Source organism: Thamnophis elegans, chromosome 2 (genome assembly GCF_009769535.1).
Source record: "Thamnophis elegans isolate rThaEle1 chromosome 2, rThaEle1.pri, whole genome shotgun sequence".
Lineage (NCBI taxonomy): Eukaryota > Metazoa > Chordata > Lepidosauria > Squamata > Colubridae > Thamnophis > Thamnophis elegans.
This window is the reverse complement of record NC_045542.1, coordinates 102,398,547-102,412,757: the sequence shown is the minus strand read 5'-3', so window position 1 is coordinate 102,412,757 and position 14,211 is coordinate 102,398,547. Positions and strand designations below refer to the sequence as shown.

The window sequence follows — 14,211 nt, the reverse complement described above, 5'->3', positions numbered from 1 at the left end:
TAATATGTATACATGTGAAGGGAAGCTGGCAGTGGGTTCTTGGCACTGTAGGAACAATCTTTTATGTGCTCAAAAACCAAAAAAATCTAAAATATCATTTATTATAAAAATAGCAAATATGGAATAAAAATGAGTATGAGTAGTTTATTTATATGCCGCCCTTTTCCCTGGGGGGACTCAGGGCGGCTTACAATTCGAAAGGAGGGGAAAACAAACAAATTAACACATAAGACAGTACATCATTAAAAGCACAACATTCATACAATTTGGGTGGGTTACGGTCTTTAACCCCAGGCCTGACGGGATAGCCAGATTTTAAGGGCTGTGCGGAAGGTCTGGAGGGTGGTGAGGGTACGAATCTCCACGGGGAGATCGTTCCATAGGGTCGGAGCTGCCACCGAGAAGGCTCTCCTCCGCATGGTTGCCAGTCGACATTGACCGGCAGATGGAACTCGGAGGAGGCCTAATCTATGGGATCTAATTGGTCGAGTGGAGGTAATTGGCAGTAGGCGGTCTCTCAAGTACCCAGATCCACTACCATGAAGGGCTTTGTAGGTGACAAGTAGCACCTTGAAGCGTACCCGGAGATCGACAGGTAGCCAGTGCAGCTCGCGAAGGATAGGTGTTATGTGGGTGAAACGAGGTGCACCCACAATCGCTCGCGTGGGTGCATTCTGGACTAGCTGAAGTCGCCAAATACTCTTCAAGGGCAGCCCCATGTCAAACAATCTTAAACCCTGACATTTCAGCAAGAAATGAATAGACCTCGGCTTGAGAAGAACAAACTTATGACATCCCTACCTAAATGGAAGGCACTAAATTGAAATTTGTGGTGCCATGATTTTAAAATTCAATTCAGATGGATCAATCTGAATTGAATTTCAATTCAGATCCAGATTTCTGTTGAACTAATATTCTTTTGAACTAATATAACTAATGCTTATTTAGTATCCTATGACAATCACTGTTGTATCTTATAATTTATGATGAATGTATTTTTACGATGACTATTATCATGATTTATCACTTTTTGTTTGTATGTACACTGAGAGCTTATGCACCTGAGACAAATTCCTTGTGTGTCCAATCACACTTGGCCAATAAAGAACTCTATTCTGTTCTATAAGAGCATCCAAGAGGCAAGCCTGAACTGTAATTAGTTGACATGCCAATTTTTCCATCTGCCATGAGTTATTGGTTTATTACTGAATCCCAAGCTGTCATAATCCTAGCCACATCAGGAACAAATAGCAAGTGTACTGTTTTTACTCCAAAACCTGATCCTGAGAGCTAAAGACAGGGAGAAAGCTTGAGGAATTGCCTTCTAAGTACTTTTCAGTTTTGTACTACGTATTTAGGTAACTTCCTGAATACAATACAATAGCAGAGTTGGAAGGGACCTTGGAGGTCTTCTAGTTCAACCCCCTGCCTAGGCAGGAAACCCATCAGGAATTCTTGTTCTTCTCCCCTTCAATAAAGTCCTGTAAATTTGCTCTTTTAATAAATTAAGGCACACCATCATTCTCTGTAACCCTCTCATGTGCTTGTTGACTGGCAGAAACATGGCTGGCCTAATTAACAAGTCTAGCCTCGTTACTTTTGCTGGATCACTGCCTTCTAAATTAATGTTCTGTATTTCCAGCAAACTAAGCCATAAGCATAAATGAGTGGGTTTTTTTTCAGTTCACCTGCTGGCCAAACTTTATGCAAGAGAAGCCGGCTCTATTCCAGCAACCATTTATCATAGAGCACCCATTTCACTGAGCCTGTGACCTTGTGATAAGGCATTAAAATGTCCTGCAAAAAAACATGTTTGGGCAATCCCAGTTATGCTGTCCACAAATTCATACAATTTTCAATTACTCTTAACAGGAAGTACGGTTTTGGTTATTCCTTAATGCCAGTCTATTCCTACAGAAACCTGAATTCAATGTGGTCCCATCAGTAAAAGGGCTGTAACTCCCAACAGGGGTGGGGGGACGGACCATGTTTATTTCAGTCTGTCCTTTCTGTACTTCTTTAACACAATCTTATCTAAACTGTCTTTCCTTGTGTGATTGGAGTTATAATCTGCAATTCTTCCTTTCACAAGAGGGTGGGGGGATCATAAAATATCTTCTCCAGTGGGCATATCTGCTGTGCACTTGTTATGCATTTTAAACTGGCATACTTTCTCCTAGAGAACCCTGTGAATTGCAGGCTGCAGTGGCAATGGAAATATCAGTTTGAGGTCATTGTGTTTCTTCCCCTTACAAAAGAACTACAATTCCCATTATCCCTAGGTTACAGTTGGCTGAAATTTAGTATTTATCTAAATCTAGTATTTATATGCCCACTCATGGAAAAAAAATAGTGATAGATCTTGACTGCTGTTTGATCTCTCTCAAAGATGCACTCACTACCAATTGAGACTGGTATATTGCAATTGATCATCATGCTGCTCCTTTGCTGCCTCTTCTCTTGCTCTTACATACGCACATCCTTTATAGCTGAATCTTGATCAGCAGAGCTGCAGAAACTTTATCAACTGGAAGGCTTCCAATATTTTGAACTAGGATATAATCATATTTTAAAGGAAAGTGGGTTTCTGAAAGTAGTAGTAATTTTCTTCTGACCTTCCTTGACTTCCCAATTGATTGTCTCAGCTGACTTGAGTATGTTATCATGGCCCGGTGTTATTCAAAACATTTACGGCTCTGTTATTCACTAGATGCAGTTGGGGGAAGCTGATCAGATTCCCAGCTTTTTCATGGCATCCTTAACCAGTCTAATGGATTATAATTTGCTGTCTTTCAGTTTAACCAAAAGGCGCAACCTGTGTCCTGCTTCAAACATTTAGTCCAAGCTAATATCCGCAACAAGAAGGTCTTCAAAGAGGATGTGGAAGGAATGGAGGCCCAAGGAACCACTGATTATAAGGCTGGCTTTGAATATGCCTTTGAGCAATTGCAAAATGTAAGTCCAGGGTTTAAACTTGGGAGAGTGAAAGGCTAAGCATTAAAATGCCGGATTTCAAATAAGATGGAGGCAACGAAATATGGAGCTGGAGAAGTAAGGGCCAAATTTGATTTTAAAAGTCATATGAAGAATTTTTAATGTTCTATTTGCTGAAAGCATCAAAGTGCAGGTTCCTCCCAGTTCATCTCCAGCAACTGCTATCAAGGGGAGAAATAATGAAAAATCTCCATATTTATAATTTTTGCCTCACCTTGACAAGTCTAAGAGCAGAAGGATTTCTGGAATGTCATGTTTGTGTCTCAGATTCTCATAATATTATTACTGTGTTAGAAAGTAAAAGGGATTATCCTAAGAAGCTTCTCTGTTGGTTCAGTTTTCCTTGATGAGGCACTAAATAAATATATATTGGACAACAATCTGGGGGAAAAAAATGAACTTCAAGTCTTACTCAGCCCCAAAAAACCCTCACTGGTGGAATTGGTTTGTTGCTGTAATAAAATGAGGAAAGAAATCATGCATGCAGCTTTGGAACAAGAGAATAGAAAAGGAATAATACTCCTAGGCCACAAGGAAAGAAAGAAATCCATTGCGTTTACTTGTAATTACAAGGTTGTCCATTTTGTCTGGAAACTTTTCAGAACTCTGGACAGAGCACTACATTTTTACTTACATGTGCCTCTTGTGACATTTGCTTCTTGTCATTTTTTTTAAATCTTAAATTTGCCATGATTTCTTCCTTCAGCCTTGGGAACTGCAGCAAGTTATAACACTCAGTGTGGCCCATTCTCTCCACACAGTCAAATATTTGATGGCAGCCACAATTCACTTCCTTTATTTTGTCTCCCTAGGTAGATGCAACCTTCTAGTGTGCCAATTGCAGCTTTGCTCTTAAGCTTTACTACAGCTTTCATTACCATGAGAACCCAGCCTAGCACAACATTCCACAAACATTGCCTCCCTTTGCTATATTTTGCTGTTCTGCCGTCAACTTAGCATACAGATAAACACTAGCCCAGCACAACAGACATTGATTTAAAATATATATTAAAGGACCATGAAGGCTTGTGGAACCTGTCACTTAAAGCAGTGGTCCCCAACCTTTTTATCGCCGCGGACCAGTCAGCCTTTGATAATTTTACCGTGGCCCGCTGAGCGCGCGCGGGGGTGGAGGGGCGTTGTTCTGCAGCGATCATGGCCCCCAGCCATTAATGTCTAAACTGCTGCAAGATATACTTAAATATTGATAAAATGTGAGGGGGTGTACTCACTTCTGTGATATCTATCCATCCATGTCTGTCTCTGTCTCTGTCTCTCTCTGTGTATGTATGTGTGTATGCGTGTATGTGTATATATCCTCTATCTATCTATCATCTATCTATCTATTTATCTATTTATCCATCCATCCATCCATCCATCCCTCTCTATCTATCAATCACCTATCCACCATCTATCTATCTATTCTAGCTGGCTGGGCAATTTGGGGAGTTGAAGTCCAAAAGTGTTAAAGTTGCTGAGATTGAGAAATGAGGACGAAACAAAAGGGAAGAGAATGAAACAAGGTTGTAGAGAGAGATTGCAAAATGAAAGGGCAACTTCTCTTTTTATTTCCTTCCACCCCCACCACCCCCACCACCCCCACCGTGCCTCTCTGGCAATTGGCTGCCCAGGAGGTGGGGAGGGGAAGATGTTTCACAGACAGCTGCCACCCGCCCATCTCTCTCTCTCTCTCTGCCTCCCCATCTGACCTCGGCTGCTCCACTGCGGAGACCCCAGAAGGCAAGCAAAAAAAAAAAAAGGGCTCAGGAGTGGGGGAAGAAAACAAACCCCATCACGTTCCTATCTGTGAAAGCTCCCCACTCCCTTCCTGGGCAGCCAATTGCCAGAGAGGCAGTGTGTGTACGTGTGGGAGGGGGGGTTGGCAGCCCGCGGCGCGCCTAGTCCGCTGTGGAATGCGCTGCCACCCGCCCAGCGCTCGCTCTCTCGCTCTCTCCCCCCCCTCCAATCTCCCGCTTCTGCTTTGACCGGCCAGCAACTTGTCCCCGCTTGCCCGGGGACTGGCCTCTGATTGGCTGGCGGGGAGAAAGCCTCGCCAGGGAAGGAGGCGAGGACTCCGCGGTGACGTCATGGGGACGGCGCCCCCAGGTAGCGGCGAACCGAACGCGCTCCGTCTCCACGGGCTACCAAGGCGGCTGGGCGGCCGGCCGGGGTGGGAGTGGGGTTTGGACCGGAGAGGCGGCTCTCGGGTTCGAGTCCCGGGGTTGATCTCAGGCTGCGCGTGTGGGTGAAGAGGCAGCAGGGATCATGGCCCCCGGCCGCTGCAGCGATCATGGTCCCCGGCCGCTGCGCGGCCCGGTGCTAGGTACTCCACGGCCCGGCACCGGTCCGCGGACCGGGGGTTGGGGACCACTGACTTAAAGCTACAATGATCTCCCCTTTTAGCTGCAAGTTCCAGGATGCCTGCATCATAGGAATCTTTTCAGAACAGAGACAGCTTACTGTATTTTAAATATTCTGCATGCAATTAAAAAAATGCCATTTGTAAGCACAGTACATTGTAAGCACATTATATATTTGTATTCCTCTAGGTTGTCCCATATGTAGATCAACTCTCTCCCAAAGTACTCAAGATAAAATACAAGATTCTTTTTTACACCTATCAACCCTATGAGGGAGTTGGGGGATTTCTACACCTAGCAACCCTGTGAGCAGATTAGACTAAAGATAATGACTGACACAGTCACTAAACCTGTTTATTGATTGATAAGGGTTATTCTGACCATATTACAAGTAGCCCTCAATTAACAACCATTGAAGTTAAGAACAACCTCTCCCCCCCCCCAAAAAAAAGGTACCAGTGACCCAGTTCTGGAATTGTAAATTGACAACTACCGGTACTACAAGCAACAATGCAAGCAGCCATTGCTTAAACACTGCTATTTCGATCATGCCACCAGCAAGAGTAGTTCATTAGCCAAAAAGACGTCTGAATTGTATCCCCTGCGTGCAAGCAAGGCACATTTAATTCCTTCCAATAAATTTCTAAAATGCAGGACTGTATCCCATTGCCTTATATTAGCTCTGTCTTCTGATACGCTAGAACTGAAGGATATTTGCCCATCCAACAGCCTGGCATCTCTGGAACTGCCTTCATTGCAATTGTTCCCTGAAACATTCAATTCTTAAGAGGCTACATGACAAACAGAGCTGGGACCTTCATTATTCTTCTTCCTGATCATGTGAGAGGTTGAAACCAAGGATAAAGTTTCAGTGCTGGGTGCTTTCCCCTAGATAAATGAAAACTCCAGCAGCTGGTACTTAAATTTCATTGGAAACAGCTGCCTCTTCCATTTCATTATAAAGTTAGCAGGACCCATCTGAGAAGACTTGGATAAGAAGGGTTATAATGACGTTGGACAAAATAAAGATGAATAGCTCTATTAAATGCTGAGCGGTAATAGCCATAACATAATTTCTGTCCCGACAGCAACTCCCTCTCCCTTGCTCATCTGTACCACCTTCACCTCTGGAGAATAGCTAAAGAAAACAGATGTCTCTCTGCCAGTGTCTTAGAGCAGTGGTCCCCAACCTTTTTATCGCCGCGGACCAGTCAGCCTTTGATAATTTTACCGTGGCCCGCTGAGCGCGCGCGGGGGTGGAGGGGCGTTGTTCTGCAGCGATCATGGCCCCCAGCCATTAATGTCTAAACTGCTGCAAGATATACTTAAATATTGATAAAATGTGAGGGGGTGTACTCACTTCTGTGATATCTATCCATCCATGTCTGTCTCTGTCTCTGTCTCTCTCTGTGTATGTATGTGTGTATGCGTGTATGTGTATATATCCTCTATCTATCTATCATCTATCTATCTATTTATCTATTTATCCATCCATCCATCCATCCATCCCTCTCTATCTATCAATCACCTATCCACCATCTATCTATCTATTCTAGCTGGCTGGGCAATTTGGGGAGTTGAAGTCCAAAAGTGTTAAAGTTGCTGAGATTGAGAAATGAGGACGAAACAAAAGGGAAGAGAATGAAACAAGGTTGTAGAGAGAGATTGCAAAATGAAAGGGCAACTTCTCTTTTTATTTCCTTCCACCCCCACCACCCCCACCACCCCCACCGTGCCTCTCTGGCAATTGGCTGCCCAGGAGGTGGGGAGGGGAAGATGTTTCACAGACAGCTGCCACCCGCCCATCTCTCTCTCTCTCTGCCTCCCCATCTGACCTCGGCTGCTCCACTGCGGAGACCCCAGAAGGCAAGCAAAAAAAAAAAAGGGCTCAGGAGTGGGGGAAGAAAACAAACCCCATCACGTTCCTATCTGTGAAAGCTCCCCACTCCCTTCCTGGGCAGCCAATTGCCAGAGAGGCAGTGTGTGTACGTGTGGGAGGGGGGGTTGGCAGCCCGCGGCGCGCCTAGTCCGCTGTGGAATGCGCTGCCACCCGCCCAGCGCTCGCTCTCTCGCTCTCTCCCCCCCCTCCAATCTCCCGCTTCTGCTTTGACCGGCCAGCAACTTGTCCCCGCTTGCCCGGGGACTGGCCTCTGATTGGCTGGCGGGGAGAAAGCCTCGCCAGGGAAGGAGGCGAGGACTCCGCGGTGACGTCATGGGGACGGCGCCCCCAGGTAGCGGCGAACCGAACGCGCTCCGTCTCCACGGGCTACCAAGGCGGCTGGGCGGCCGGCCGGGGTGGGAGTGGGGTTTGGACCGGAGAGGCGGCTCTCGGGTTCGAGTCCCGGGGTTGATCTCAGGCTGCGCGTGTGGGTGAAGAGGCAGCAGGGATCATGGCCCCCGGCCGCTGCAGCGATCATGGTCCCCGGCCGCTGCGCGGCCCGGTGCTAGGTACTCCACGGCCCGGCACCGGTCCGCGGACCGGGGGTTGGGGACCACTGTCTTAGAGGACAGCAACCAGAATGGGAAAGAAGTAGAACTGATAGCCTTGATATTTATTGTCTTCTGCTCTTTCCCATTACTAATATCCTGTTGTTGACATCTATCAGGAAGTGGCCTCCTAGGAACACATAAGTACACACACACACACACACACACACACACACACACACACTGCTTCCCCTTAAGATTGCAACCATACATTTCCTTTCATTGGCTTATCCAGAAGTCTGAAAAATACACCTCAATTGAATGGAGTTCTGTATAGGAAAAATATATGTGCTAATGCATGTATGTCTGTATTTCTGTAGTCAGCAGCCTGTGTTGTGTGTGTTTGTTCTTCTCTTTAGATAGGAAATGTATTAGTCCAAAGTCTCAAGTAAAATTGATGGGGTCTGAAATTTATACAAATGTGCAGACTTCAAATTCTATACTGAAACCTGCATTTTTTTTTTAAAAAATAATGATGTTTATAACTCAAACATGTATATGGGAATATGCATATTTAAGAAAAATATGCAAATACAATTTTATTAGGAAGAAGGATACACCAAACCACATTCAGTTACAGAAAAAAAATGCTTGAAGAAGCCATGCTATATATGTTAAATGCCAGTTTCCCATCAATAATTTATTTTAATCAAGTACCCTTACAAATACAGTTACTATATATAATGTTATATCTCTTCCAGGGGGGAAAAACAATGTACTTAGCTCTGTCTCCTATACTTGCTAAATTGTCTGCTTCTTATTTATAGTCCAACATCACAAGAGCCAACTGCAATAAGATGATCATGATGTTTACTGATGGAGGAGAAGACCGAGTGCAAGATGTTTTTGAGAAGTATAATGGACCCAACAAGACGGTGAGCATCTGAACTTGCCCTTGACTATATTATGTCCCCGGGTGGGCATCTGATATTGCTACAACCTCTTGTATGTCTTTTCAGGTTCAAAATCAGATTGGAAAGTAGTATATCCAGATGGTCTATTTCTCAAAGGGTCCTAAAGGGAAAACCTACTGGGATTCCTCCAGGAATACCAAAATATCAGCATCTAATCCTTTCCCCTTCCACAATCCACATCCAAATCATGGTGTAGTTGCAGCTGTGTCCCCTTTGGTAATGCCATTGCCACACTACTAATTCCATTCTCAGAGGCCAGAAATTGTATACTGGATTTTCAAATTGTTGCCAGCTCCAGCACTATGTTTCAGATATGTCAGCTTTTGAAATCAAGACTCTAAATAATGAATAATAGATAGAATGCAATAGAAAGTCAAGCATTTTATATAGACACACAAATGCATTCTTTCTTCACTAAATATGTAAAAATGTCATTTATATATTTACTAGAAAATGCTAAATCAGCTTATTAGACAGAAAAAGACCTCACATTGCTGCATTTATTAGCTTTCAGTCAGTAAAAAGGAATTTCTTCCACATAGCCTCTAAGTCAAAATAGACAGTTAAAGCTCTTAACTATCTGTTCTCCTTAAAAAAAATTTTTAGAAAAGTTCTGGATTTCACCTATGGTTTAACAGAGCTGATTGGGCAAGTCTCCACAAGGGACATAATGAATCAGGATGGTTTTATTCTTCTACCATAACAATCACATGTCATTACATTTCAGATTCAACAAACATGTTTAAGCTCATAAATTCAGTTCTGCCAGGAAAGACCAGGAAAGTTAAAAGAAAGAGACAGAGAAGCTAATTCTGGCTGCACAAAATCAGGTCTTAAGAACAAATGCATACAACGCCAGAATTGAGATGACAGCAAAGGCAGGAAATGCTGTCTCTGCAATGAATCTGAAGAAACAGTGGACCACCTGGTTAGCTGTTCCAAGAAGATCACACAGGCTTCCTACAAACAATGGGATGACAAAGTAGCAACAATGGTCCATTGGAAAATCTGCAAGAAATACTATTTGCCTGGAAGCCAGAATTGAACCGGTGGGACCATGAAATAGAAAAAGTACTAGAAAATGAAGACGCTAAAGTGCTCTGGGCCTTTAGAATTAAAACAGACACCACCTGCCTCATAAAACCCCAGAATTAACAAATGTCAATAAGACAGGCAAAAAAAGTCAGGAAAATGGACATGGCAGTAGAGAAGAGAAAGAACAGGAGAAAAATCACAAAATACAAAAATCTGCAAACAGGAATAGAATGTGACAAAAGAAAGCAAACATAGTATCGGTAGTAATAGGCACCTTGGGTGCAATCCTAAAACATCTGGAGCACCGCTTGAACAGCATCAGCATTGACAAAATCACCATCAATTATTGCAAAATGCAGATTTACTTGGGATAGCTTACATCCTGTGATGATACCTTTAACACTGTCTAACACCAACAACTCCCTATCTCAAGTCCTTGGGAGGGATTCGATAGACAGACAAAAATGCCAAATCCACTCTAAATCTCTGGCTGACTATGCGATCAGCCATAATCCAACAACCACTTGTGAACACCTTCCTCTCCTCATTCCCTGCCATTATTTGTCATCTTCTGAATGTTCATCCTTTGCCTCTCGTGGGTCTATTTTACAACAAAGAAAATGACTGCAGTGGCTAAATTAAATACTCTTGTTCTGAATGCCCCATATGCACATTTGATTATTATATTTTTTTTTTGCTGAAGAAAATACAGGAAAAGTCAAAAATTGCCTGTCTTGTTCGACTGCCTATACAATGATCATCTTTTTCAGTAAAGATTTCTGTGTGAGTCAGTAACAACGCCAATATAATCAGATCCTTGAATATAGGATATATTCCTATAGAAATACCAAATAATTGAAGACCCAGCTGTCTGATTTGCTTTGATTCAGTCATGGGGACAGACGGGAGCAGCTAACTCAGGTTTTATCCGCCTCATTTGATGCCAGCTATTTAGACAGTTATCTTCCTACCTGTCTGCTCCTGCACTGAGCCACTGCCCCTTTAATGGGGCATACTGGTTTTATTGCTTGCGCTGACCTTGAAATGCCAGAAGGAAAAGTGGACAGAACTTCCTTTGAAAGTTTGTAGATCCTGTTTCTACAAGAAAAGGAATGCATTTTGTTAATATGTTGGATTTTTGAGATACCCCATCAAAGTCTGTATGTGAAATGTTAACCTGTTAATGGAAGTTCAAATTAAATGGCTTAGACTCAAAGTCACATAACTTTTTTTTACTCTTCATGTTCACTCTTCTTTCTCCCTCTTCATACAAAGAAATAAAGGAGAGGGTTATGTTATGTTTTTGGAGAGGATGCACTTAGCATGAGTAATGGAAAACTTGTAAGTATCCAAATGTTACTGATTACAAATAGCAAAAGTCCCCAATCACTTCTGTGCCAGAAGGAAGGAACAAAGCAGTGGTGGGTTTCAAAAAATTTTGGAACCTACTCTGTGGGTGTGGCCTCCTTTGTGGGAGTGACTTGCTGGCCATGTGACCTGGTGGGAGTAGCTTGCCAGCCATGTTTTTTCTTTCTTTCTTTTTTCTTTCTTTCTCTCTCTCTCTCTCTCTCTCTCTTTCCTTCCTTTTGTCTCTAAATCCCTTTTTTCTTTTTTTCTTTCATCTCTCTCACTCTTTCTTTCTTTTTCCTTTTTTTATTTATTTATTTCTTCCTTCCTTCCTTTCTTTCTCTCTCTCTCTCTCTCTCTCTCTCTCTCTCTCTCTCTCTCTCTCTCTCTCTCTGGGTCAGTCTGTCTGTCTCTCTGTGTGTGGGGGGGACAGTGGTGAGTTTCAAAAAAATTTGGAACCTTCTGTAAGTGTGGCCTGCTTTCTGGGTCCACTGGTGGAACCTCTTCTAACTGGTTCGGTAGATTTGACGAACTGGTTCTGCCGAATAGGTGCGAACTGGTAGGAACCCACCTCTGGAACAAAGGAATGAAATTAAGAAAAAGAAAGAAAGAAAGAAAGAAAGAAAGAAAGAAAGAAAGAAAGAAAGAAAGAAAGAAAGAAAGAAAGAAAGAACAAACCTCACTTTTCTAACTTATTTTATATAAGTCTTATTAATGTAACTAACACCTAGTGGGCATTAGAAGCAGGACAGTTGTCATGATTCCTTCAAAATTCATCCTCAGTTTTTCAATATCTAAATTTAATTTCAGTACATGTATACAGCTGAGTATGGAAATTAACAGTGAAAACCTGGATTTAAAAGGTGAAAGTGAGGATTAATTTAACATCCCCTGAAATGTTTTAGAGAGGGCAAGGAAAGAACTCCAGTATTTTAATAGGTCCAAAGTAGAACCCAGTTCAGTTTGCCTAATTGATTGGGAGTGTGAGATGGCTCCAGGGAAAGGCTTCAATTTATAGAATTCAAATTCTGCAAGGTGAAGATGATAGAAGTTGTAATCCAATGTGATTAGAAAGGCCTCTCGTTTGAAAATCTGAATTACAGGGATTCTCTCCAGACAATACTGTATCCATTATTCCCAGTAAGCAAAGAGAGGAAGAACAGGAGACTTTTTTTTAACCTCTACAATTTCTGGAGGAGATGGGTAATGATTGGATGAAGAGAAAAAATAGATTTTACAGTATACTTAAATATTGTGGATGGTAAATAAAAACAAACATAATAGCATAAAATATTCCCCAGGCAAATAACTATAAAATCATAATAAATATAACAATAGAGAATAAAAACAAAAGTAAAAAGAATAAGAGCAATTGTGGATGCTACTCAGTCTAATTATTGCAGCATTGATACTATAAAGTTGTATAGAGTCTCAGTGGTGCAGTGGTTAGAATGCAATACTGCAGGCTACTTGTGCTGACTGCCGGCTGCTGCAATTTGGCAGTTCAAATCCCACCAGGTTCAAGGTTGACTCAACCTACCATTCTTCCGAGGAGGTAAAATGAGGACCCAAATTGTTGGGGGCAATATGCTGACTCTGTAAACCGCTTAGAGAGGGCTATAAAGCACTGTAAAGTGGTATATACAGTATATCACAGAAAAGAGTACACCCACTCACATTTTGTAAATATTTAAGTATATCTTTTCATGTGACAATGCTGAAGAAATGACACTTGGCTACAATGCAAAGTAGTGAGTATACAACTTGTATAACAGTGTAAATAACACTACATACTGCCATTAATGTCTAAACTGCTGGCAATAAAAGTGATAATTTCCAAATGGGGCCCAAGTAGCCGTTTTCCCTCCCTGGTGTCATGTGACTCATTCGTGTTACAAGGTCTCAGGTGTGAAGGGGGAGCAGGTGAGTTAAATTTGGGGTTATCGCTCTCACTCTCTCATACTGGTCACTGGAAGTTCAACATGGCATCTCATGGCAATGAACTCTCTGAGGATGGCCTAGGCTATAAGAAGATTGCCAAGACCCTGAAACTGATCTGCAGCACAGTGGCCCAAGACCATACAGTGATTTTAACAGGACAGGTTCCACTCAGAACAGGCCTCGCCAAGGTCGACTGAAGAAGTTGCTCAGTGTCATATTCAGAGGTTGGCTTTGGGAAATAGACGTATGAGTGCTACCAGCATTGCTGCAAAGATTTAAGGGATGGGAGGTCAGCCTGTCAGTGTTCAGACCATACACTGCATGCTGCATCAAATTGGTCTGCAGGACTATTGTCCCAGAAGGAAGCCAAAGCACCTGAGGTTAGAACAAGAAGCAATGGGTGGAAATGAATCAAGGAGAGAAGCATCTTAGAACTAAGGAGAAATTTTTTGACAGTTAGAACAATTAATCCGTGGAACAGCTTGTCTCCAGAAGTTGTGAATGCCCCAACACTGGAAGTTTTAAAAAAGAGATTAAATAACCATTTGTCTGAAGTGGTGTAGGGTTTCCTGCCTAAGCAGAGGGTTGGACTAGAAGACCTCCAAGGTCCCTTCCAACTGTGTTATTCTATTCTATTCTATATCAGCAGGATCATCCCTTCCCTTAAAGATGCATTCTCCACTACCAAAGGCCACCCATATATCCTTTCCTGGGAAATCTTTCTAACCTGCATGGATCTAACCCATAGAGGCTGACTTCATGACTCTGAGAATTCATGTACCATCACAATGAGGAGCTTTGATGGATGCTATAGGCAGGATATTGGAAAAGGCTCTATGTTTTACCATTCTTATTGCCATGAGTTAGGTCTTATCCGGAACTCCAATACATTCTCAGTTAGATTCATTCCTTTCTGACCTCCAGCAGCTCTCTCAGCATGGAATGGAACAACTCAGTGCAGCCAAATCACCACAGCCAGCTCACTGTGGGACAACACACCACAGGACAATTCAATAAATACGAAAGTTACATTAATTTCAATGGAACCGTGGCCAATAATAATAAAATAAAGAAACTCAATCCAGAAATACAAGAGTTACTTGTATAATTTCAACAAAAATGTTAACACCAAT

General features: G+C 42.6%; 1 protein-coding gene across 1 annotated transcript in view; it reads left to right on the top strand.

Moving 5' to 3' along the window:
* Nucleotides 1-14,211, top strand: part of CACNA2D2 (calcium voltage-gated channel auxiliary subunit alpha2delta 2) — a 583,233-nt gene that overhangs the window by 483,556 nt on the left and 85,466 nt on the right. The window contains exons 11-12 of the mRNA XM_032210871.1: nucleotides 2,797-2,955; nucleotides 8,609-8,716. Of these exons, the coding sequence (XP_032066762.1) occupies nucleotides 2,797-2,955; nucleotides 8,609-8,716 (267 nt within the window). The remainder of the gene's footprint in view (nucleotides 1-2,796; nucleotides 2,956-8,608; nucleotides 8,717-14,211) is intronic.